The 26,818-nt window shown below is 40.6% G+C and overlaps 1 protein-coding gene across 5 annotated transcripts in view; it reads right to left on the minus strand.

Annotated features, from left to right (window-relative positions):
- Positions 1 to 8,342: 8,342 nt before the first annotated feature.
- Positions 8,343 to 26,818, minus strand: part of STON2 (stonin 2) — a 144,425-nt gene continuing 125,949 nt past the window's right edge. For all 5 annotated transcript variants that reach the window (XM_072762175.1, XM_072762174.1, XM_072762172.1 and 2 more), the window contains 3 exons: positions 22,415 to 24,253; positions 16,857 to 17,059; positions 8,343 to 15,232 (listed from right to left, as the gene is read on the minus strand). In XM_072762175.1, coding sequence (XP_072618276.1) covers positions 15,149 to 15,232; positions 16,857 to 17,059; positions 22,415 to 24,253 — 2,126 coding nt within the window. In that variant the 3' untranslated portion in view covers positions 8,343 to 15,148. The remainder of the gene's footprint in view (positions 15,233 to 16,856; positions 17,060 to 22,414; positions 24,254 to 26,818) is intronic.

Genomic DNA, 26,818 nt, shown 5'->3' on the forward strand with positions numbered 1-26,818 from the left:
ACCAAGCAGTGATTCATAAAAGTTTATTGTGCACACACCAAAATACAGTTTGCAAACTGGGAGCTCTCAGACCAAAACCTGGAATGAGGCTCAGGGTACATTGTTAGAGGGCAATGCCCCTTCTGTAAGAGGTAGTTTATATAGTGGGAAGGCAGTGATTATTTATACTTCATAGTGATTGTTTACAATATTAAAATTTTCTTAAATGATAGGGAATTTGTCAGTGGTGACTTAATATTAACCTTGGGAACCAGTTCAAGTTTTGCTTATGATTTCCATATACATAATCAAGAAGTAACCCAGGTCAAGCTAGTCTTGCAAAATAAGTTAAATTAAACTTTGTTTATATGAAGGTCAAGGAGATAGCGGTATTTGGGGTTGTAGTGTCTCATAGCATGAAATTCATAGGGTTTAAGTTTTGAAGAGGAAGGAGAATGATTTGTGAAGCTGCAATAGGAAGCAAGAGGGATACTGCTCTCTCATCTTCAAGCCCAGAGGTACGTGGTATAAGAGAAAAAACCACATTCTTTTGTGAGGACTGCAGGGCAGTGGGAGCAGCATAGCATGTCCTTAAGGCAATAACAGTGTTTCAGTCAGCTTGGGAATGAAGGGGCATGGTAGTGAAGAGACTGTTCAGAGAGGATATCATAGATAAAGGGTATTGATGACAGGTCTTGAATCTTAGAGGCACAGGAAGTGTCCAGGGAGTCAGGGAGGAGTGTAAGAGGGAGTCATATTCATGGATGAATTAGAGTGATGGGTGAAAAGAGTTGGGATTTCTAGTAGTTCCTGAGGCTAATAGAAACACATATTGGTATAGTGATCCTAAGGTCCAATTAGAGGAAGCTCAGGAATTGGTTTAAAGTGGGAAGCGTGGATGATCTAGCAGTCTTGCAGCCAAGCTGTGGTCTAACACCTAAAGAGCAAAGACATATTCTGAGAGTTTGGTCTCTTGGACAGTTGCAGTGATGAGACAGCCACAGGAGCAGCATCACTGGAACCTCCAGGAACTCCGTTAACTCACATTATTTAAGGTCTCTGTGCCTCAGTTTCTTGATTAAATGAATGGAATGGGGATTATAATGGTACTTACTTGATAATTATGTAATAAATTGAATTAATGGCTCCAACTCTTCACTCCTCCATATGTGTACATCCCTAGCCTGTGACTTTGCAGTAAACTACACAGATGGAGTCTGTTTTCTTTCCCTGTTAATCTGGGCCTGCTCATGTGAATCGATTTGGCCAGTAGAATTTGGTAAGAAGCAGTGGTGTGCCATTTCTGACCTCAGGCCCTAAGAAGCTTATTTATTTCCACTCTTGTTCTTGTGGTCCTGCCTCTCGAAGAAAATGACATTCCCAGACAAACCTGTCAGTTTCCAGAGGAGGATAAGAGACATATACAGTATATCTGCTCTAAGATCCCCCAGCCAAGCCCAGGTCAGGGCAGAGCTCCCAGGCAACACTTAAACACATAGGTAACACTTAAACACAGAAGCAAGCCCACCTAGGTCAGCCAATCCTCAGTAGGCCACAAATATGTGAGCTTTAATAAGCAAGAACTATTGTTTTAAGCCACTGGGTTTGGAATGGTTTGTTACACAGAAATAGCTACCCAATAGAAAATATAAGGCTTCAAACATAGTAGTACATGGCACTCAGTAATTACTCAATGTTAGTGTTCTAGTTACTATGGCTATGTAACAAATTATCCCAGAACTTATTGGCCTGAAACAATTATTTATTATGCTCATGAATTATGAGGATCAGGAACTTGGACAGAGTACAGCAGGAATGGCTTATCTCTTCTTTGTGACATTGGGTGCTTCAGCTGGAAGACTCAAAGTCTGCGGGTTGGAATCTTCTGAATCTTCATAGACTTATGTGTCTTGGTTGATTCCAGCTGTAGCTGAGACCGTAGCTAAGACTGTTGAGTGCGACACCTACATGTGAGCACTGGATGTGTCCTGGGCTCCCTCAAAACATGATAGCCAGGGTGAAAAGGTGAGTGAACCACAAGGGAGGGAGACAGCAACTGCATCCTGTTATGACTTCACCTTGGAAGTCACATAGCATCACATCCACTGTGCTCTATTGGTTAGAGCAGTAATAAGACCACCATTCAAGGCCCAGATTCAAAAGGTGGGGAAATAGACTCTACAGTTTGATGGACGCTGGAAGGATCTTGAACAGCATCTGGGACTGGAAGTACTGCTATTGCATTTATTTTGGGAAACTATAGACTGTCATAACCATTTTTATGTCTACTATTCTCATCAAATAGATGTACTGATTATATCTAAATCTACCATTTATACTTAATTCCACCTACTTTACTTACACAAAGGTGTTCCTCCTACTTGGTATGCACTTGCCCTCCTCATCATGCCCTACTTTGCCTTTGGAAGTGGTACCCTTTCCTTCAAGAGTTGGCTCAAAACATATTTTTTTCTCCAGTTTTCCCTGATTGCAATAATTTATTTGAACTCCTCCCTAAATTTTTTTTTGTATTTTTTTTATTGGAGTTTGATTTGCCAACATATAGTATAATAGCCAGTGCTCATCCTGTCAGGTGCCCCTCTCAGTGGGCCTGTCACCCAGTCACCCCATCCTCCCCTTCCACCACCCCTTGTTCATTTCCCAGAGTTAGGAGTCTCTCGTGTGCTGTCACCCTCACTGATATTTCCCACTCATTTTCTCTCCTTTCCCCTATAATCCCTTTCACTATTTTTTATATTCCTCGTATGAGTCAAACCATATAATGATTGTCCTTCTCCAACTGACTTACTTCACTCAGCATAATACCTTCCAGTTCCATCCACATTGAAGCAAATGGTGTGTATTCGTAATTTCTAATGGCTGAGTAATATTCCATTGTGTATATAGACCACATCTTCTTTATCCATTCATCTGTTGTTGTGGGCATTGCTGCTATAAACATTGGGGTGCAAGTGTCCTGCCGTTTCACTGCGTCTGTATCTTTGGGGTAAATCCCCAACAGTGCAATTGCTGGGTCGTAGGGCAGATCTATTTTTAACTCTTTGAGGAACCTCCACACAGTTTTCCAGAGTGGCTGCACCAGTTCACATTTCCACCAAAAGTGCAAGAGGGTTCCCCTCTCTCCACATCCTCTCCAACACTTGGTGTTTCTGTCTTGTTCATTTTCCCCATTCCCACTGGGGTGAGGTGGTATCTCATTGTGGTTTTGATTTGTATTTCCCTGATGGCGAGTGATGTGGAGCATTTTCTCATGGGCTTGTTGGCCATGTCTATGTCTTCCTCTGTGAAATTTCTGTTCATGTCTTTTGCCCATTTCATGATTGGATTGTTTGTTTCTTTGCTGTTGAGTTTAATACGTTTTTTATAGATCTTGGATACTAGCCCTTTATCTGATATGTCATTTGCAAGTATCTTCTCCCATTCTGTAGGTTGCCTTTTAGTTTTGTTGACTGTATCCTTTGCTGTGCAGAAGCTTCTTATCTTGATGAAGTCCCAATAGTTCATTTTTGCTTTTGTTTCTTTTGCCTTCGTGGATGTATCTTGCAAGAAGTTACTGTGGCCAAGTTCAAAAAGGGTGTTGCCTGTGTTCTCCTCTAGGATTCTGATGGATTCTTGTCTCCCATTTAGATCTTTCATCCATTTTGAGTAGTTCTTTGTGTATGGTGTAAGAGAATGGTCTAGTTTCATTCTTCTGCACGTGGCTGTCCAATTTTCTCAGCACCATTTATTGAAGAGACTGTCCTTTTCCCAGTGGATAGTCTTTCCTACTTTGTCGAATATTAGTTGACCATAGAGCTGAGGGCCCATTTCTGGGTTCTCTATTCTGTTCCATTGATCTATGTGTCTGTTTTTGTGCCAGCACTACACTGTCTTGATGATCACACCTCCCCGAATTTCTAAAATCCATCATTTTAGCACCATTTATTTAGCAGTCTTTCTATATATCTTGCATTATATGTTATCTTCCTATATATAATTCTTTCTGAGGACAAGAACAATACTAAAAATTTTTAAGGTACTTAGCTAAAACCAGTTATTTTGATAATATTAAGAATTCCTCAAATATTTATTGTTTTTGTTGATGATGATAGTGCAGAGAGTGGACAAGAATAGTCTAGTCACATGACAAATGCAACTTTATTCGTGCATGTGAAGTACTTCTTGCTGCAAATACATTGCTGCATAGCATGTGTAGATGTGTCACCAAAGCCATTCTTAGGAACATTTCTGCATGTGCTCATTTAAAATATACATATCACCTTTTCCTAAAGTTTCAAGATTAAGGATAGTGCAGGTCTATGTTCTGAGATGGGGGTCTATGTTCTGAGTGCAGAACATATGTTCTGAGATGGGGCTTTACCAGCCTGAAAGTGGAATGCCCTTTTGTAACTCAAATGTGCTGTCTTTGGTCCTGATGATGCATTTGGTATCGAAACCATCTTCTGAATGAGGTATTTCTGGAGGGGCTCGACCATGTCTCACTTACCTCTCTATCCTTTGAACCTAATAGAACACAGAATCAGTGTTTCAAGACATTCTTGAATGACTACCGTATTGATTAGCAATTATTCTAAAGAAGAGTACTTTGAAGATAGGTTAGTCATTTGTTGCTGCCACCTGAAACTGAGGTGACCCACTCAGAATCTTCCTGTAGGTGGCAGAGTAGCATAGATAAGAGCTTGCTGATTCCTCCCAGCTGATTCTTGATGCTTTTGGTGCATTTTAGCTGCGTGCCCAGAAGACCAATTCTTTTAGTCAATGATTGCTTTTTAACGAGGAGGATAAACCTAAGAAATATAAAACATTAAAAGGCAGCACACAACAGTTAACAGGCAGCAAATGAGATATGCAATTTGTTCAAAAAAGAGTTCAACATGGGAAGAAATAATTGGAGACCATTTCAATCTATGAGATAGGTTTTTTCTTTTTTTAATTTCTGCCAGTGCCATCACACTAGTCCAGGCTCTTAGAACTTTATAGCTGGTAGTGAAAGAAGAGAGAGAAGAAGAGGAAGAGGTGAGGGAGACAAAAGACAACAACAACAAAAAACTGTAACCCCTGGGGTTTGCTTTCCACAAGTGGATTTTATCTTCTTTCCTTCTGTTGACCTAGACTGTGTAGGGAAGGAAAGTACACATATTTCGGCTCTGAGTTCTAAAAATTGTATCTATAATTTTTTAGACCTCTAAAGAAAAAAATGTGAATTTATATAAGTTCTTTTTGGGGATCTAAGATAGATTTCTCTTTGGTTTGGAAAGATACTTCAATGGGTCCATGACACGATGCAATGAAGTGGAACTAAAAATTGCTTTGCATAAGAAAGTAAAGTATAATGGAGGCTCATTATACTTCTATTCAAGTTATTTGGTCTGCCATTCCACTCAGTGGGTCTGTGAGGCAGAGAAAAGATGCCGTCAAGCCTGAAACAGTCAATTCATGTTGGTAAAACTCAGGAAATAATTGTGACTCATTTTAATGGCTTCCCCACATTGACCATGAACTGGAACACATTGTTCAGGTGGCTGGGATTTGGGGCTATGATGATTCTGTCAGTATTCTCAATGAAGAAACTGAAAAATTAATTGAGGGTCATAGAGCAACTTTCATTAAAGAAGACTTATGCCTTAGTCTACTTTATTTTACAGGCACTTTGATTTTCAAGAGTGTTGACTTTAGAACTTAATCCCCACTTGACATGAGATTTTAAGAATTTTTCAGTTTTCCCTTGGCAGTCAGGGAGACCATAGTCTGTGGACTTGAGGTGTTGGCTCCAATTACTCAGGCTAGAGCTGAGGGAGAAAGATGTTTAATGAAGATTCCCTCTGTGGGAATGTGAGCAGTGAACTTTGGGAGCAGGGATGTCTGGTATTGTTTAAGTTCTTTCCTGTTTTATGCTGTACTCACTATTTGCTAACCTTCGATAAACATCAGTTGTACATCAGGCTTGAATTATTTGTATCTTGCAAAATGGAGAGGGGGGCTTATACCAGAGTATAAGTGCTAGAGAAATGCTAACTCCTTTAATGTTTTGGCTATACAGAAAGCTGCCCAGCATGGAAGAATAAAGAGGAAATAGAGGTGATTAAGAAAAAGGTGAGAAATCAGGAAGGGAGACAGAACATAAAGACTCCTAACTCTGGGAAACGAACTAGGGGTGGTGGAAGGGGAGGAGGGCGGGGGGTGGGGGGGAATGGGTGACGGGCACTGAGGGGGACACTTGGGATGAGCACTGGGTGTTTTTCTGTATGTTGGTAAATTGAACACCAATAAAAATTAATTTATTAAAAAAAAAAAAAAAAGAGGTGGGAAGGGACACCTGGGTGGCTCAGTAGTTGAGTGTCTGCCTTCCGCTTACATTGGGATCCCCGGGTCCTGGGATCGAGTCTGATATCTGCCTGTGTCTTCTCCCTCTGCCTGTGTCTCTGCCTTTCTCTGTCTCTCATGAATAAATAAATAGATTTTTTTTAAAAGAGGTGGGAGGAGTTTGGAGAGGAGCTGACTGATGACCCTGAGGACATTTAAATTTCATCTTCACTTCCTCTCGTTTCCAACTCTTCCTCCCACAAATCCCGAAGAACATTAGGGAACACGTTTGGCTTCAAACAGTTACTTGCACTTCTAACTCTGGGAAACAAACAAGGGGTAGTGGAAGGGGAGGAGGGTGGGGGGATGGGGTGACCGGGTGACGGCACTGAGGGGGGCACTTGACGGGATGAGCACTGGGTGTTATATGTTGGCAAATTGAACTCCAAAAAAAAAATACACACACACACAACCAATTACTTGCAGAGTTCGTCCACTTGAATATTAAAGTACAGGGGGACCTTAGCAGCCTGAACCTTGCATCAGTGTGGGACCTAGACAGATCTCAAAACTTGTTCAAGAGGACTCTGGGCAGATAGGGATGGAAGAACAGTGGAAAGGAGTATATTATTCTTCAGAATCCCCAACCTAAGAAAATTTTATGCTATTATTTGGCCATTCTGTGCACCTGCTATCAGTTACTAGTATCAGTTAATGTCATACTAGCTAGGCTATACAATTCTGTGTTCTACTCATGAGAATTCCGTCAATGACAGTTCTCCCCTTATAGATCATTGTATTTTGCATGAAGACGTCCGTTGTTCTGTTTGAACTAAACAAAACACAAAGCTGTTTTCTTGTTTACTCAAAAAAACCTTGCTTTTCTTTGCCCTTAAGCTTTCCTCTATTCCAAAATACCAGGCCCATTGTAGACAGATTAGTCTTTCTAGAATAATGCTTTATTATTATTCATAGCATTTACTAGTCAGAGTCAACCTCAGGCTAGATACAAGCACTCCCTCAGCTTGGCTTTGCTACCAACCTTACCTTTTTTTTTTTTTTTTTTATAATATTTATTTTTTATTGGTGTTCACTTTGCCAACATACAGAATAACACCCAGTGCTCATCCCCTCAAGTGCCCCCCTCAGTGCCCGTCACCCATTCACCCCACCCCCCGCCCTCCTCCCCTTCCACCACCCCTAGTTCGTTTCCCAGAGTTAGGAGTCTCTATGTTCTGTCTCCCTTTCTGATATTTCCCACACATTTCTTCTCCCTTCCCTTCTATTCCCTTTCACTATTATTTATATTCCCCAAATGAATGAGAACATATAATGTTTGTCCTTCTCCCGTTGACTTACTTCACTCAGCATAATACCCTCCAGTTCCATCCACTTTGAAGCAAATGGTGGGTATTTGTCTTTCGAATGGCTGAGTAATATTCCATTGTATACATACCTTCTGATGTGCACGAGCCCTTCACTCGGGTCAGGCTCACCTTCCGCTAATCCAACATGTCACTTGGATACCGACTCTTCCCAGTTCTAAACTCCCTTCCTCTTGCTACTGAGACCTCCAGGCCTCACTTAAAAAATCATCTTTCCTGTGAAAAGCTTCCAAGTATTCTAGCCCATACTGACTTCTTTCCCCCCTTCTCAGGTTATGTTGACGTTAGTCATTTGGATTCATCAATTGATTGAGCAGTTATTTGTTGAGCACTGACAATATGCCAGGAACATACTGCAGATAAGGTATTTGATTATGTATTCTATTTCTTACTTATTATACATGTATGCACTTATCAGCAAGAAAACCTTAAGGCTTAATTTTGTTTTCTCACAGAATTGGGCACAAAATAGGAATGCAATAAATATCTCTTGAGCTAAATTATATATATGATAAAGTAGGATAAACAATTATTAATGTGTCACTTTAACTTGTCATCCCATGATCAGTAACCATATTAATTGAGTGATGGGCCTTCTTTATAATAAACATTTTTCCTTATGCCTCACCTCATTAAATTTTCCATAGTGACAGATTTTGTTTAAAAATTTTTATTAATAGCTCATTATCATAGCTCAAAAAGGGGTATTACAGATGATAATCAGCATAACAATTACAAACAAAACCTCACCTCTATAAAGTTAGCCAGTGTGTAGACTTTATTACATAGGCACATATTTTTTTTAAGTAAACTGGTTTTACATAAAATTAATCATAATAGTACAAGAAGTTACATCAATTGAGGATGGATGATAAAGGAAAATATAAGCTTTGGATCAGCTGAATCACTCATTGGATCTTGGGTCCACCCATCCTGACAGACCGAAATTCATTGATTGACTTTACAAAAATGGAGGGAAAGGAGGAGTGCTCTTTTTTCTTTTACTCCTTGGCTAACACACTGATTCTGTTTAATTTCCTGCATATGGTAAAGTTTTCTCCAGGTTCTGTGGGCAGGTAGACACAGAGGTCAAATGAACACTGGCCTAGGGTCAGAGGAGCTCATAATATTCCCTTCTTTTTACGCTTCAAAACCCCTTAAACCCTTTGGTCCAACAGGTTGCTCTTGTGATCTGACTGCACATCTGCTTTCCCAGAACTGCTCGCAGTGGATACATGAGGTTGCTGGTCCTGAAGCACATGGAGGCAAGACGATGGTGGCTAGATGGTGTCCATGACTAGCCTTAGGGGTTTGATCTGAGGCACAGCATGGAACTGACCAGGAAGAGACCCTAGAATCCTTGCTCTCTCCACTTCAAATCAAGCCATTACATTTGACCCAATTCTAAGTACAAGAAACTAAAACCATACTAACACATACCACAAAAACTTTACCATATGCAGGTATTTTGTAGCTTCTGGATGTTTAAAAATTTTTTAAACTACATTTTTATGTTACTAATACACAGTGAGGCTAGAGAAAACTGACCCTTTCCCTCATCTTATTTTGCCATATCTGTTTTACAAATAGTCCCAGAATGTTTACGGAACATTTTTTCCTCCCTCAATTTCTGCAGTCTTTTGTGTAAAAGGACATAACTATAACTCCTAGATCATCCTAATGTGGCCCCGTAGTACTGCAGAGTGTTAGACTTGCTTCTGCTTCAAGTGATACCCAAATCCTAACATCCATTTCAGAGACCTGTCTGGTCTGTTCCTCTTTACACTCACACCACTGTTGTGCTGGGTGATGCCGGTGCAACCCACAGAACAGTGTGCTAACTGATGTGCACTATCCTTTTGATTCTCCAACTACAAAATAGAGGATTGCAGAGTTTCTTGTGTTTGTTGTCTGGGCAGACAGTAAAGGATAGAGACATGAAAAGGAAAAAGATGGGCCAGCTCATCTTGGTTCTTTTTTTTTTTTTTTTTTTTTTGCTCATCTTGGTTCTTAAGACTATATGAGGAGTCCTATTGACATGAAGTATCACTGACAATGGCACCAAAGGATACTTTATAAAATAATACAAAAAACTGAAGCTGGAAGGGACTTAACAGGGACCATTACTCCAACTTCCTCACTTTTTTAGCGGAGGTTACTGATGCCTAGTTGTGAAAACAGCAAGTTATCTCACATGGTGATTGTCTCCATGACGACGTCCTTCAAAGATTCATAGAAACCCTAATTTTCCCTTGATAAAGTGCACTCCCTACAATGACTTCACAGCAACAATTCTCAATGTCCTTGGCTTTGACCTTACCTCCCTTTAGGGAAGCTGGCTGATAGCTGAAAACTTTGATCAAAGTAACACTTGATAAAACATTTGTTGAACTGAAATCATTCTACTGGTTATCCCTGCTACATAATCTTTTATTTCTCCTAGAACTCCTTACTTTTAAGGGATGGCCTCTAGTTCAAGTATTTTGAGGTTTGATGGCCAGTTCTATATTTGTCTTATTTTTCAAGAAGTCTGTTCTTCTATAGCTTTTCATTACACACAATTATTATTTGCCTCTCTCCAGGTACCAAACACTTTATTATGGATAATTTCTGTCTTTACAGACCTGGAGTTGCATGTTCAGAGATGTTGTTGTCTTCCCAATTCTTAAAACAAACAAAAGACTAGACTCTTAAGCAAATTTGCTAAGGCACACTAGGAGAAATTTGAAAATTCCATAGTCCTTCTTTTAGTTAATACATGGGAAAATATTACTGATATTTATTTTCTACATCTTGTTCACTTTTAATTCCTTAAATACATAAATACAAGTTACAATATCCAAAGCAAATTTCATTTACAAATAGCACAATTAAGAAATGATGAAGAAATGGTGATTTATCAGGAATTGACACTTAAACCTTGATAATGTTTAGAAAACATCTTTAAAACTTGGTGAGAATGCCAGGACCAATTTTATATAAAGAGTGGACATGGTTTTGATGTAACTTGGTATAAGGTGTTAAAAGATGATGTGTTTAGTTGGTGATTTTTGTGTGTATGTTATTTTTTTATTCTTTGCCAGTTTTAAGTTTTCTGTTAAATTGCATTCTTAACATGACCTAAACTCTAGAAATGCTAGAACTAACTTATGATCATCATTTGCAGAAGAGTTAAAGTTACCAGTCCCAGCTGGGAGAATTCTAAAAGTAGGCTAGGTGGCAGTGCTTCCTACTCAAATTAATTTCATATTCCCAAGGCTTTTAAGAAAAAAAATTTCAGATTATCCTGTGCTTTCTCACCACTAACCTTGTAATGAGATTGAAAGCAGCTCTGAAATCATGATTTCATTTCATGAGTTTTATCCTTATGATCTTAGACCTCCATCTTCCTCTGGTGACAAAGTAAGCCCCATGTTGAGTGTAGAGCTTACTTAAAAAACTTCCTCTGGTGACCCGGTAACATTGGTCAGTGGTTAATGTTGGAAAAAAACAAAGACCTAGCACACCAAGACTGGCCATGCTTCCTTCTCCTGCCTTTTTCTTCTGCTGACTATTCAAATGGGCATGATCTGTCTGGCTTGCAGGAACAAAACTGAATCAATAATCTTGACTGTGGATAGCATCTGTGCTACTATATTTTGGGCACAAAAATGTTTTTCAATATAAGTAAGGTAAACTGTGGTTTAAATTCAGCTGCATGTTAAGTGCTTATGTGCTGACAGTTATCTTTAGTTGACAGTGGAAGCAATGATAAAAAAAACATTAAGTCTTTCAGGAAATAAAGCATGCTTGCTTGCTTTAATATAAGTATCTGATAAGTATGGGTTAGGTATCTTAGAGTTTCAGGGTCAGTGTTCATTCAGCAAACACTTATTGAATACCTAATAATTTCTTCTTTGTTTTTTTAAGTAAGCTCTACACTCAACATGGGGCTAGAACTCAGGACCCTGAGATCAAGAGTTGCATGCTTTGCCAACTGAGCCAGCCAGGTGCCCTCTAATAAATTCATTTCATTGATATGTTTGTCTTATCAACAAGGATTTAAGGTGGCTGAAGCCTATTATATTCCCAAGCTTTATCCTAGGTACTGAAAACAAAGAATAAGATACATTCTTTGCTGTCATGGATCATTTTTCTTGGGGGCATTAATTTTTACGGAAATAAACTCTTGCTCTCACCCATTGGACTTGAATAGAAATTATTTCCATTTCAATTAAGAAATATATTACATAAAAAAGTTCCAAAGGGTTCTGAGTCCTGCTAATATTTGCAGGAATGCTGACAGAGGGGAAAGAACCAAATAGAAAAGAAATTGTCCAGATAATATTTAATATAAGTGAAATGCAAAATTCTGATAAGAAATAACTAGTATTATGTTTACAAGAATGGTAAAGGGGGTTTAATGCCCTCCCTCCAAAATACTCAAATTCTTGTTTGACCTATTGTAATGAGTACATTTCCTCTTCTCTTTTACAACAAAATCACAAAGCTAGCCACCAGACTCGAAAGCATGGCTCTTAATATCATGGGACATCTAATTTATGTTCTAATAGTAATACTATGTATTGGTAAAATGAACTTACTTTTAATATTTTCACATTATTGATAACATAGACAAGGAATATTTGTGACCCCCACATATACACAATCCAGGTCCAGAGAGGCAAACTTAGGATTTGCACACCAAAAAGGTACTTTGCCTGTGTTTTCTATGTAGGCTATTAACAAAACACTCGGTCTAAAAATATATAGTATTATATTCCCCAAACCCCAAAATGCTACCCATAATTAGTTTCCCAAAAATAGCAGTGGGAAAGCAAATTTGATGAAATCAAGGTGTTAGGTTTTTTTAAAGTTAACAATTTGCTTGCTGAATGTAGATAGCATGGAAGGGATTTTCCTGACCCTTGGTTTAAAGTTAAAAAATCCAGGTAAAAGCACAAAGGTAATGCAAATTAACTAAGGTGAGGGGGAAAAAGTCCAATGAGCAATACACGTGTGATGCTGGCAGGAGAGTCAGAGATCTTGGGAAGGTGCACAAGAGCACAATCCTGGATAAGGAAGGTGCCAGAGTAGCCTTCACCTTGCCAGCTCTTCAGCCCGTCTTGATGTTTCTCTGAAGAATCTCATGTGACTCTCATACAACAGGGGAAGGGCTACGCCTCACTTGACAAAGACCTCCTGGGAACCTCACTGTATTTGAAAGAGCATACAAAAGCACTTATCAAAGAAAAAACAGCTAGAGCTAGAGAGTCCTATTACTACTGAGATGAACCTATATGCAGAAGGGATCGTGGTAGCCATCCAGCCCAAATCCAAAGTCCCTTTCACAGCATCTGGGATGGATGGGCAGTTATTTCAGCCTTTGGGCATTTGCCGCAACAGGAAATTTTACTGCTTGAGTCTATTCCTCTTTAGAACCACTCTTATTACAAAATTCTTTACATCGAAGCAAACATCTGTCATCTATAAAGTTCCTCTTTGTTTCTGTTTTCGTCCTTTGAAGTTACACGGGGTAAATCTAATCCTTCTCCTTTTGTATAACTCAGCGGAAATTTAAAGGCAGCTATATTATTTTATTCTCTCCTATTCTATTCCCTTGTTTCTTATAGAATCAGATCCTTCACAACCCAAGTCACCTGCCTCTGGACACAGTTTATTAATGCCTCTCTTTCAACATGGTACCCAGAATTGAACTCAACCCTCCATCCAGATGTGGACTGACCAATGTAACATGTGGGTTCCCCAGGCTTCTGTTACTACAGGTTGAATGCACTGCCTTTGTAAATAGCCATGATCCATTCCTGATTCAAAACTGAACTCAAGTTTCTACGTGGACTGCTATGAAACCAGGACTTCTCAACACCCTTCCCATTAACACACACATAGATAATACTACTCTATTTAGAGGGTTGCATTTGAGCAACTCAGAATATAGTTTCTCATTAATGCCTACTGAATTTCATCCTTTTAGTTTCAGTCTTCTGTTCAGGTATTTAAAAAAAAATTGTAACAATGTCTATAGTCTAGTGTCAGTACATAGTTATAATTCAATGAATATTCACTGAATAAATTACTCCTAAATTTTCCCGTCGAGATTGGATATATCATTTATTTCTCTGTGTCATCTGACATATCAGAAATCTGACAAGCATGCTTTCTGTCCCTTTATTTTTCATGGGAAAAATAGGCAGATAGAACCTGCCTTTAAATTGTCAAGCAGCTATCCCCTTTGGGATGGCCAATATGGTTCCGTGCATGGTAAGGAAACACCAAGATACAAATAAGAATTGGAGGTACAGAATGTAAACGGCACATATGAAGGGAAAGATGACTGAGTGTCCCAGACTCTTGGAATCAGGACTTGATTCCCAACATTAGAAAAACAAGGCTTTTCCCCCTTCTCTATCCTAGAGACTTCTGCCTTTTAGGCATATTACAATACTGTGATTATCAAACTCTGAATTTTGGGGAAAAGTTCATAGAAGTGTAGTTTTTAAACAGCTTTTAAAATGATCTTTTCCATTTATATTTCCTGTAAAATCTGAGTTAAAGAGACATGCTTGAGGTATAAAAAGAGCTCCCAAATGCTGCTGACAAATGCCTGAGGTATAATAGATAGATATATGTTCATTTGTTTCAGGAATTAGAAAAGACCTACATTTTTCAGTGTGAATCTGGGAAATTCACCGAGATTGAATTTCCTGAATGGAATATAAACTTAATAATTAATGTCCCTTTTCCCCAGAATGAAGAAAAATAAGCTCAATTTTGCTTTCCCTTCAAGAGACACCCTTTGCAGAATGTGGGGCCAATCATAGAATGAAAAAGTATCCTATTGTGCCTTTTTCCCATTGTGTATTATGAGTCAGGGTGGTGAACCCTGGGACTAGAGAGATGGAAAAAGAATTTCAATAAAAACAATCCAAAACCAGGAGAGAAATGTCTTCTGTTGCATAGTGTTAACATTTAAAGAATGGAGACATGTACAAAAAGCCTACTAGATCCAAAAAGAACATTTGTTTTGTACCTCTTCTGAACCTTTCCTAGAGGGAGTGACAGAGGTGGAGTCTCAAGACTGTTTTCTAGAAAATCATGTAAGTGACGGATGAACACTGGAAGTAAACCCTGCCAACACTGATGTGGAAGGTTTTTCTCCTGACGTCAATAGTCACAACAAACTACCACTCAAGTGCTAGGATATAAGCAAAGGAGAAGGAGGCTTAATTAGACAATAAGCTCCAAAAGTCGGGTGAACCAGGTGCTTCAGGCATATCAGGGTCTCTCCAAAGCAATCACCTTAAGGTTTCCTGTTAAAATACAGGTAACTACAAACAGGAAAGTCCGAGATACTGTTCCCAACACGGAGTAGCCATAGTAGGTATTGCCTTGCACTTCAGCTACTCAGGAAGACATCCTATCACGACTCTTGGGTCAGGGCCCGCTGCAGTAGAGCTTTGTCACTGGACCCCACACTCCTTGGGATTTTCCATTTCATCTCCTTCAAAGTCGGGCTTCAAACTCTTTTTTTGCTCAATTTCCACCTGCCAAAAGTAGAAGTGGGAAAGAAATATCAGAAGGAGGAGAAAAACATCCCAATAATAAATAATCCCAAAGAGAATAGCTCACTAGATTCTCTGAGATTCCCTGTCATTTTGTTACCATTTTGGGCTTTAGCCACAGTGAAGTTACTGGCCCTGAGTACATCATGATTCTCTCTTTGCACACGCTCTTTGCTTGGTCTAGAATTCCCTCATCTTTAGGGTTTACCTGGAAGATTTTTATTCTTTGCCTTGCACAGCTGCTCAAAGGTCACCTCTTCTGTGAAGCTGTTCTCAAGTCATTAGGAAGGTAGGTGCTCCTCTTGTGCATATTTCCTGTACCTGGTATACCTGCTCACCATAGCACAGGCTCCCTAGGACAGGGGCAGGCCCTTGTCTACTACTGTACTCCAATAAAGCAGGCACGCAGCAGGGAAGCACAAAGGTTTATCAAATGAATGAATTACTTCCCTTGGCTATTCATACTCTACTACTTTATTGTTTTACGAAGTCTCCAAATTGGTAAGCGTTGTACCATTTACAGTTCTACCTGTGTTTTCTGCAAAATATTGTAGCTTTATCTATAAAGAGATTAATAAATTCATCTTGCCATGAAAGTGATACACACACTGAAGCCTTTGACAAGTCAGAAAAGAAATACATCAGGCAAGAGAGTTTCTTAATTAAAGCTGGTCCTCTCTTTATCACTTTGGATATTTATGATAAAGGAAATAATTCAAGACCAAACAGTTGACTAGGGTCATGCTTGATGAAAGTGCTTTTTTTTTTCCTGGCCACAAGATGGAGTATGTGTTCTTGTTGGTAGTTTAAGATTTTCGATAACGCAACTAAAGAAATATTTAAAGAACAATAAATAACCATAAAAATCAAAGGATATTATGAATTTTAAAAGTTATTAAATCACTTTGCAAAATGCTTTTTCAGTAACCCCCACTTTCTATCACTGACCTTTAATCTGCTATTGAATTTCTAACACCTCAAGATGGAATCTCTATGTCAGAACACTACAACTTTGTTTCCTCCTTCCACAGCCCTGATCCTGTTACTATTACCGAAGTTTGCTTGGCTTTTGAATTTTGTCCTGTTACAGCCCAGTGACCAGGTCATATGTGTCCTGACTTTATTTGGATCTACATCATCAACTCTGAAGCTGAAATACATGCTTTGGGTTGGCACTCTCCCAAACTCCCCTCTACTTCCAAATTTACAACTCCTCCAACATATATTATGAATGAGTATATAATACTATGATGCAGTCACTCATAATATTCATATTATATATAATATACAATTAATAATATGTATTACATAATCATCATCATCCCTTTACCCCAATGACCCTTTTGATGTTGTTCATGATGACTGAAAGACATTAATTTATTCTCCTTTTCATCTGCCTCTTTATATTTTTTTGCAACTTTTCTCTTCTCACTAGAGAGGTTAGTCAGTCATTCAAATCAGAGTAGACTCATCCATAGCAATGTGGGGTGTACCTCTTCAAGAGAACACCTTGCATCCAGAGCAGGCACTGATAAAGGGAACAAAAGATGGGGGAGGGGTAAACAAATGGTCTTGGAAACATTAGCCAGATGTCTCCCGAGGCTACCTTGTAGCTGTAGTGTGCGGAATAATTGACCCACTTCCTGACGTCAGTCTTGTCTTCCACGGAGATGGATCTTACAGAGGCTTTAGAGGCAGAAGTTGTAGGCATGCTGAACTCAACATTCACGTGATTGGCAAATCTGGAAGGCACTTCCCGGTCAGAGCCAAGTTCAAGGTGGCAGAAGAAACAGTGTGGGTGACCAGAAGCTATGAAAGGAAAAGAATCTAGACATTAGGTTCTTTGGAAAGATGTGAAAGGAGGGGCCAAAAGAGTCACCCCAGTAACAAAGAAGGCCTGAAGACTGCCTCCCAGCTCAGCACCGGGCAGTCTTTCAGAGGGTCCAATGCCAAGCAAAGGATTTACCTCAACAGAAATCACACTGCCTATGCCTCAGACCCTTTGATAGAACTATGTGATTACAATAGCCTTGTATCCTAGCAATAAAACCCACAGCCTGAAAAACGGGTCATGTGGCCTGCTTAGGTCAGGGTGGTTAATGGGAACACAGCACAAATACCAGGAATAGAGGCCATGGAGGCAGAAAGGAAGAAAAGGGAACACCATATAGCACCTAATAAAACATCAATGACAGCCACATGGAGCAAAATAATTGATTCCCTTTGAAAGATGAATTTGCTTCGGCACATTTTTTGTGGTTAGATGGTATATGCAAATGATGAAGCCCTTATAAACACCATATATGCACTAAGGAAGTGCGTGTTACACAAACCAACAGGACACTGTGACTTCTAGCTCTCTTGCTAAGTGACACAGATCCCACACCCAAGTCCTTTGTTCTCTCCTCACCTCAAATCCTAATTTGGAAAGTGGGGATATGGGGGATGGGTACTAAAGAGTGGGCTGCACAATGCCAGGCATAGTCCTTTCCTATTCTTTAATTCTCTAAATCGACGGCTAGTTCTACCATACTTGGAAGAAAACTTAAGGATTTCCATTTGAGGATTGTTATTAGATTATCTGAGTGAAGAGAGAGCTTAGTTCTGAGGCTATAACCTCTGAGCACTCTGTACAGTCTCGAATGCTACCCACACACTTCTCCCTGCATCTTCCTAACAATCCCTTGAGGTCAGTCATTACATTCTACAGATGAGGCAATGAAGGCTTTGGGAGGTAAAGTCAACTAGCCAAGGTCAGAGCTGGAAAGTATCAGACTGAGGGACAACCCAGGCACGGACTCCAAAGTGTTTTAACCACTTTGTCTGAGTCGCAGCCTCCCTTGGGATCCCCAATCTCAAAACCAGGTTTGCAGGGTGACATGAGTGGAGAAGTGGGCTGTAAGAAGCCCCAGGTAGCAACTCGCCGTGGAGAAACAACATGACATGGCTTTGCCTCTATTATGTAATAGCAACAGCCCTTAGTTATCTGAGTTTCCCCAAATAAACAATTCCAATTTTCTTTACTGGTCTGGGCAAGACTTTTTAATCTGAGAGAGTTGAGGACATACACACCCGTTCTCCAAGGAAAACATGACGGAGTGAAGTATTTGTTTTGCTCTACTTCACAAACAACATATTTCAATGGTTATTTCCATAGAGTAACACTCTGGGAAACTGAGAAATTTGCACTGGTTTCTAAGGAAAGAAATTTTAAATTGGATACATATAATAGTAAAAATTACATGATCTAAAAATGAATCCATGTGATTTTTGAAAAAATTACAGTCGTAATTATATAGCTATCCGTTACACAGGCCAGAGACTGTGCTAAACACTTAAAAGCATTATCCAATTTCTTTCTTAATGAGCTAGGTATTAATAACCCTCTTCTATAAATGAGGAAAATAGGATTTCTTTGAGAGATTTAAGTAAATTGTCTGAGGTCACATAGCTACTAAATTGCAGCACTAGAAATAGGGGCGCCTGGATGGCTCAGTGGTTGAGTGTCTGCCTTTGGCTCAGGTTGTGATCCCCAGGGTCTGGGATCAAGTCCTGCATCAGGCTCCCCACAGGGAGCCTGCTTCTCCCTCTGCCTATGTCTCTGCCTCTCTCTGTCTCTCATGAATAAACAAATAAAATCTTTAAATAATAATAATAAATAAATAAATTGCAGCAGTAGGAATAAAACTCAGATCTGACTGACTTGAGATTATGTCCTAAACTCTCTGAATATTGCTATAGATTAAGAATGCTACAAATTACATAGAGTAGTTTCTTACTTTAATTCATTGGCAACTTGAACAATACTTTTATCTACTTATCCTGATTTGCACATTGTTGGAATAAGAGAAATCATTACTTTCCACAAAGCTGACTGCTCTGGTCACCCTTCCAAAGGCTATTCACAGCAAACTCTATGAAAGCAGCATTCCTTCATGATTCCCAGCATCAACTAAGGGATGTGTAGGGCTGGTGGACAGGTATGGAAGTGCAATTCTGAGAGCTAGGATAGTTTAGTTTATGGTAATGAGCTAAGTGAGCCCACACATTTTGCCATCATCTTTGATGAAGCTGAGAAATTTTAGCATTAAAATTCAGATTGCTATTTTCCATAAAAGGCAACCTGTATTGAAACTGTCTTCTCTTGGTCTAATGTTAGAGAACTGGAGTTCCAGCAAAGAAAGCTACCTATGCAGGACAGAGTGTTTTGGTGGGTAAGGTGGGGAAGCAGTAGGACTTGTTCTGGTACCTTGCAGGATCAGGGGTAGGGGGCATTAAAGAGCATGGGAAGGCAGGGTCAGCTATACATGCACACAGCTGGGCTGCACCTGCCAGTTTAAACCATGCTGGACTCCAGTGGCAGTTTGTTAGTCTTCTGGTGGCAAGATTGGGACAAGCCCGCTGTGGCTGCAGCCTTGGGGTGCCAGCAAAGCTAGGGGAGCTGACCTGTGGTCCCCCACTGCCTCTAGCCAACTGCCCTGGCTGCTAGGGGTGCTAGAGATCAGGGACCACTGTGGGCAGACATACGCATGCAGTGGTTCATGCCGTCTGACCAGAATTCTGATCCTGGACATCTCAAGTTTCTAGAAAAGGATGTTACCAATTTTCTAAACCTACATAGAAATACGCCATTGGCCAGGAGTAGTCTAAGAGGCTCCTTTTGCAGGGGTCGCTACTAAAAATGTATAACAATGAACAGCAAAAACAGTGATGGGAAAGAGTACCTTAAGTGAGAAACATACCCAAATATCCTAATGCTGTCCTGTATTTCAAAAATCTTTTAACAAATAAAGGTTCTAGGAATCAGGAAATAATTTGTCCTATGTCCCATTTACTCGGCCCTTGAGCCTACTGAATACTAACCTGCTGGGAAGCATGAAGGCAACTGTTTGCCAAAGACTTATATTTTCCCTTGTCCTGCACCCATTCCCCCCTTTCTTTTGAGACTGATTGATTGACTGATTTTTTTGTCTGCTTGCTTTGGGAAATAATCTTCCCCAGCACTGCATGTCATTTTGGTAGTCATGTCAGTCAAAATGCTCTATCCTCTCCTTGAAGCTTGAGCCAAGTAGCTCAAGGGCAGAAAATGGCTTGTGATGATTTATCCCAACAGCCGCAGCCTGAGGAGACATCTCACAGTTCTGCTTTCAAAAGCTCCCCTTTCAAAGCCTGCCTGTTCAACCTTTCCAAACTTTCCTTTAGTTCTCCAAGCTACCCTCCAACAATCTTTTTTTTTTTTTTGTCTTTGCTGCTTATAACCAAAACTCCTTCATACAGTACTTTTAAATATTTGAAAGAAAGAACTTTGAAACAAATGAGATAGATGTGTATACACTGAGAAAACTGCAAATCTCTCTTTTCTTAGAAGAAATTATTTCATGTTTGTGTCTATTTGGTGTCCTCTACTAAGAGATGGCTGTGATATTGAGAAAAGCCCCCTGGGATGTGGCTTTGTGACTTCAGATAAGTCATGTGGCTCCTGGTCCTTAATTTTCTCATCTAATAGAATGAAGAGGTTTGACTGAGGTATCCCCAAGGCCCCTTCCAGCTTGAAAACTCAGTAATTCCATAATGAAGTCATCTGAATCCATGCTTAACAAACCAAAGAGCCAAACATTGCAATAAACATAAACCTGAGGCCTTGTCTTTTCTGATGTCAAGTCTCTAGCAGGTTAGACGGTTAATCTTCCCCCTACCACTTCTCTTCTCTTCTCTTCTCAAGGGCTTCTGTGCCAAAGGAGAATTCAGGGCTTCTTTCCCCTGTCAATTCAGATGGGTCCTGTGGCTGAGGTATCACGGCGCTATCACAAGGAGAATACAGTGCTGATTTCAGGAGAAATGAGTAAGCAAGCACAGAGAGGAAGACTTTGTTTTTAAAAATCCCATCAGTTTAGAAGTGGGGGATGGGAGGTGGGAGTGGCGGTGTTTGGCAAATCCAGCCTCAGACACAGAGGTCCAATTGTCTCTTCATTTTGCACCGCTACACTCAGTGTCTGACACAGAATACCCCGGTGTGTGTTCACTGCCTGGGCTAGCTTGGGGAGGTGACCAAATCATACTGCCTCTTGCCATCACATCATGTTACATTCTGGGTATGGTTACATAGCCACTCCACACTCAGAAGAGGAAGTGAAGACTCTAAACATACCCTTATAGGGTTTTATAGTGAGAATGGAAGAAGAATATCTGCATAAGAGAAGGACATTTCCATCAAAAGTTCTTCCAAACTTGATCCTTTTTGCTTGTCTACTTTTGTTAACAAATGGGCAAGTTTACTATAAACAAGAAGAGAACTGGTTTAAAGGATCACAGGGTCATGGGCTGACTGCGTGTCATTGGGGTCACTCAGACTTTACTCTAAGAAATAAGGCTATTAGTGTTGGTTGGATTACTCCTTAGTTTTGTCATTTCCTTAAATTCACTGGACCCCTGAGGAACGTCATTGCCTTCTGGGCTCACTCAAGCACGAAAGCATCCCTGATAGCTATGAGCAAGCCAGCTAAGGGCTGGTAAGCTTTCCTTCTTTGTTTAAATGAAACATACCTTCCTTTACTTTTTGTCTGACAGAATTTCAGCCCTTTTGGACCTTCTGATCCTGGCTGGATCTTCAGTCTAATCAGAGGCCATTTCTCTTCTTCCCTATCCTCAAATCCCAACTCTGAGCCAGGGATGTTATGACTGACAGGTCTCACAGAGGGGGAGTGGAATCATTAGTCTGACTCTTCAGCTGTATTGTATATATGACTGACCATAAACTGGCCCTTTTACCTACACTCATGGCAGAGTGAGAAAGATGCCTCCCTGGAACCCAGAAGCTTTCTAGGATCTGGAAGTAGCTTCCAGCACCACAGATAATACTTAAATGAGTCAGAAAAGAATACAAATTCATGAGATGCCCTGCAAATCTGCTTAGCAGCTCAGCTGAGAGAAGAATAATGCATAGTTTTCTAGAAGTATGATAATAAGGAAGTGAGCAAATGGGGGTGAACTGGGTCATTCATGTTTGTTACTTACATTTTTGCTTCTCTGGTCCCAATTCTCCATTACCATATTTCTGTCACACGGCAAAAACCAGCACTTCGGAGAGGAACAGAATGTGGAACTTTGACCCCAGCTCTCGTGTAACCATGTGGCAGTTTTCACAGAAGAGAAACCTCTACCTACCTGAGTTTTTGTCAGGCAGTCGGTTTATCCTCCACACAATAGAGTTGAAGGCATGCTCGTACTTGGCAGTTCCCAGAGTTACTCTCATGACAGGCTCAGAGCCGGATATACTGGTTGAGCCAAAACTTGCCCCCCGGTTCACTTTGGCTTTTAAAGACTTTTCCCCCAGGACACTTTCCCTGCGGAAGTTTTTCACCCATTCGCTGGGCACAGGGTAACGAACCATCACATTCTCACAGGGGACCTGAGTGAGAGGGTCTCGGTTAGAGGAGAAGCCGGTTGACATCCTAAGCCAGCTCTGCACCTCCACCTCTGCCCCATTGATGCTTGCTGCCGTCCTGAGTGTGAAAGGCAGGGTCTTCTCCGCAAACACTGTCCTGAATCGCATGAGCTCAAACCGGCAGGCATCCAAAGGGTTGAACAGGATAACCCGTGAGTTGTTGAAAACATCCTCATCCACACACCCATGAAAACAGCACTGATGGAGCTTGATCCATTTGGTGGTGGTAGTGGGCATGATGTCTTGCCGGGAAACTATCTCGTTCCCTTTGACGAGGACATCGTTGAGGCCCAAGCGGCACTCTGCGAGCCCAGACAGGAAACTCAGAATGTGGATCCGTGTCCAGACGTGATGCTGGAGGATCTGGTTGTCTACTTTGCTCACAATGCCAGAGAATTCATCCTTGACATCCACAGTAATCTCCTCTTCAAGGTAGTTCAAGCCCACTGTGCTCAAGTCCATGGACAGCACTGGCAGATTCATGAGCCGGTCCTGAACGGCGCGGATGAAACTCAGAAAGTCATCATAGTTGGTGGTGCCCAGCTTAATCACCTGTTCCCTCTCTGCTGTGTGGGCCACAGCAGGTTTGGGCTGGTATTTCTTCTTCTCCTTGTAGGTGACACGATCTATTCGCAAGCTGTGGATCCTGCCATTCTCGTCATAGTTTTGGAGGCGGGGTTCTGAAATTTCATGGCAGATCTCCAGCTTGAACTCACGGAATGGTTTCTCTAGTCCCTGTTCATAATACAGCTGCAGGTAACCACTGTCTGTCAGTTTGATGTAGATGGGTCCCCAGTGCCTAGATGACATGATGTTTTTCTTCTCAGGGATCCGTAGCATCATTGGCCACCCATCCCTGGGCTGGGACAGTGCTGAACAAGGTGGGTGGTCATCTAGCTGAACCCAGGCTATCGGGTCATCATCTGGTAGTGTCGCACTGCCTAAACGATCAGGATCATCAATCTGGAGTTGTTTGAGTTTTTCAACAGCATCAGTGTGGGACTGGGTTTTGCTTGAGTCATCAAAACTGATGGCATCCTGGTAGATGACAATGAGAGAATCTCTTTGGCTCTTGCCTGTGGCACTGGAAATGGAATTATTTTGGGAGCGCCTCTCCTGCTCCTCAAAGAAAGCAGTGAAAGGGTTGATAGGGGAGGGCTGGACATCCTGCAGAGTCTCATTCAGGAAAGGATTGGTTGCCCTCCAAGGTGGAGCTTTGGTTATGGAAGGTGGATGGTTTAAGGAGGAAATGTCCAGCTTCTGAACTTTGGAAAAGTTCATCAACGTGCTCTTGGGACGTTCCCTCTTCTTAAATGATCCAGTTGAGTCATAAGGTACATCTGGGATCACAGATGCAATAGGTGGTGGGTTTGGCTTCAGGGGAGAGGTGACTGGTGGCAAAGGGCAGCTGACCTCATTATCATCAAAAGTGACCCAGCTGGGGAAACGAGCAGAGGTCACTGGAGTGTCAGAATGTCCGTTCATGGCTGGACTACTGGCCTGCCAGCTGATGGCCTCCATTTCTACCTCTTCATCGTCCTGCAGTGAGGAAGAACTGTCTAAAAGAGAAAGGAGAATATATGAGGGCTGCTATTCAGGGTCTCTTAGGAGTATGGGAAACTGAACGATGACTAGAATTTTATCTGGAACCTGGGAAATTCTAAAGCACCTCATTACCTGTGTCAAGTGCTAGTGTGGGCTCAAATCTCATAATTTTGTAATAAGCATGCCACAGGGGCCACACATCAAATAAATACACTAAGAATATGCAAATGGGTCTCTCAATACAGAAGCACTGATAGGACCAAGGTCCCTTGCAGTTTTTTTTTTTTTTAAGATTTTATTTATTCATCACACACACACACACACACACACACACACACACATACACACACAGGCAGGGACACAGGCAGAGGAAGAAGCAGGCCCCATGCAGGGAGCCCGATGTGGTACTCAATCCTGGGACTCCAGGATCATGCCCTGGGCCGATGGCAGGTGCTAAACCGCTGAGCCACCCAGGGATCCTCCCTTGCAGTTTAACTCTTATACATTCTCCCTTTGATAGAAGTTGTCCTTACCATGCTTAAAGTATGTATTCTTAATTTTTTGACACGGAAAACCACCTTCCACATAAAATTATATAAAGCTGATCTCATCTCATTGAACAAAACAAATTATATGTTCCAAGTGGTAATATGATTGCAAATAATGTAATTGGAGGGATTTTTGCCCAAATATGATCAATAAATATTAAAGATAAAATGTTAACACCCTTAAGATGAAATACATTCAGACAAGTGGATAAGAAGACTACAAAAACTCCAATAGAAATAAATATAGACAAAGGACATATACAGATAGCTAAGGAGAGAGAAACTAAAAATGTCTAATAAGCATATGAAAAAAAAGTCCAGTCTCACTAGTAATTTTTATTTTTTTATTTTATTTTATTTTTATTTATTTTTTTTCTTCACTAGTAATTTTTTTTGAAAATGTAAATTAAAAACAATCAGTGAAGATTTTTAAAGTTTTTAGTCTTCAGTAAGGGTAAAGGTACCATGCTATGAACAGTAAATAGACTGATAATGGGACTGTAAGTCATTATTAACTCTAAGTGGTTTGGCAATTTGTATTAAGGGTTTTGCAAATGTGCATAAACAATGACTTTGTAATTTTGCCCAAAGGAAATAAATCCAAGTTGTGTACCAAGTTTTGGGTAAATGTTAAGAAACCGAAGAACACAATAGGATAATACCCAGCCATTTAAATGCTTACAAGTATGCAGTAACTTGAGAAAACACTCATAATATACTCTCTTCTTTTTTCTCTAAAATACTTTTCCATCTTGGGGCTTATTTATTTTATGGGGGATAAAAAAGGGTTATTCTAAATAAAACTCCACCCTTGCAGGGCCTTCAAAGAAGGAGATACAGGACTTGAGTTTCCATGTGGGGAAGATCCAAACTTTTCAGTTAGCATAAAGACCTTGTGTGTCTGCTGGGATTGTGGAAAGGGAGGGGGTGGGAGAGTGAAGCCTTTAGCAAAGAGTGGGTGTGACAAGGAATGGCACAGAAAACAAGTCTGTGTCTGGCGTACAGTAGATACTCAGTAAAAAGTTTATTGATTGAATAAGTGAGAAAAGAAACTTTGCATTGGAGCAGCTCTATTTTCTATGTCCCTGAGGAATGCGTATGGCCACCATTCCACCCATTGTTTCTACTGCCAGTAATCTGCAACAAAGAGAAATGGATGCTCAGTGGTTGAGTTAATTAGTTGAGTTTTCTGATCACCTCACTCAACTTTCATGAATATCATATCCAACCAAACCAATTCAGCAATGCCACACATAATTTAAGTGGAATTGCATGTAGATGGGATGGTTGGCTTGTCATTCATTTTTCCAAACAAAGAGCAATTCCCTCTACTGAAAACGTCACCTTGAAAATGTAGGCTAAATATATGAGCAAGCATACACACATATCCACCCTCACCCTGAGTTAGGGACAAACAAGGCTAGGCAGGGTTAGGTAGGAGGCCATGGAAATTGGCTCACAAAAATCCCCAAAATGCTGAGGTGTAAGGAAACCAGAAATAAAGGAACAAGCCAGACCACCCTACCCTAGGTGTGGGTGGGGAGGGTGTTTGTTATAACAGCTACTTGTGACCAACAAAGAATAACCAGATCCCAAAGAAGAAGTAAGCCATTAAAGATGTTATCAATAGTCCTTACTCAATGGTAATGTCAATAGATATTGTCAAAAGGATTTAGGTTCCCTGATTAGACTCTCAATAAAAGACCAACCCTACAAGCTGTCAGTGGCAACTCTGTCAGGACCCCTCTCACTCCTGAGAGCTTTCTCTATATCTTTACTTAATAAACTCCTATCCCTTCAATCTCCTGTGTCCATGAGATTCATTCTTCAACTCTGTGAGACAAGAACCAAGCTCTCCCATATCAACCCCACAAATATAAGTAAAAAGGTGTTTTCTGTATGTACAGCAACCACAAAAGGACTTCAAAGCATTTTAAAATTAAGGATAAGACTTTCCTTCAAATTCATCATTAAGGGCAGCCGGGGGGGGGGGGGGGGGGGGGGGCTTAGCAGTTTAGCGCCACCTTCAGC

The sequence above is a fragment of the Vulpes vulpes genome, chromosome 6, assembly GCF_048418805.1.
Source record: "Vulpes vulpes isolate BD-2025 chromosome 6, VulVul3, whole genome shotgun sequence".
In the NCBI taxonomy this organism is placed as follows: domain Eukaryota; kingdom Metazoa; phylum Chordata; class Mammalia; order Carnivora; family Canidae; genus Vulpes; species Vulpes vulpes.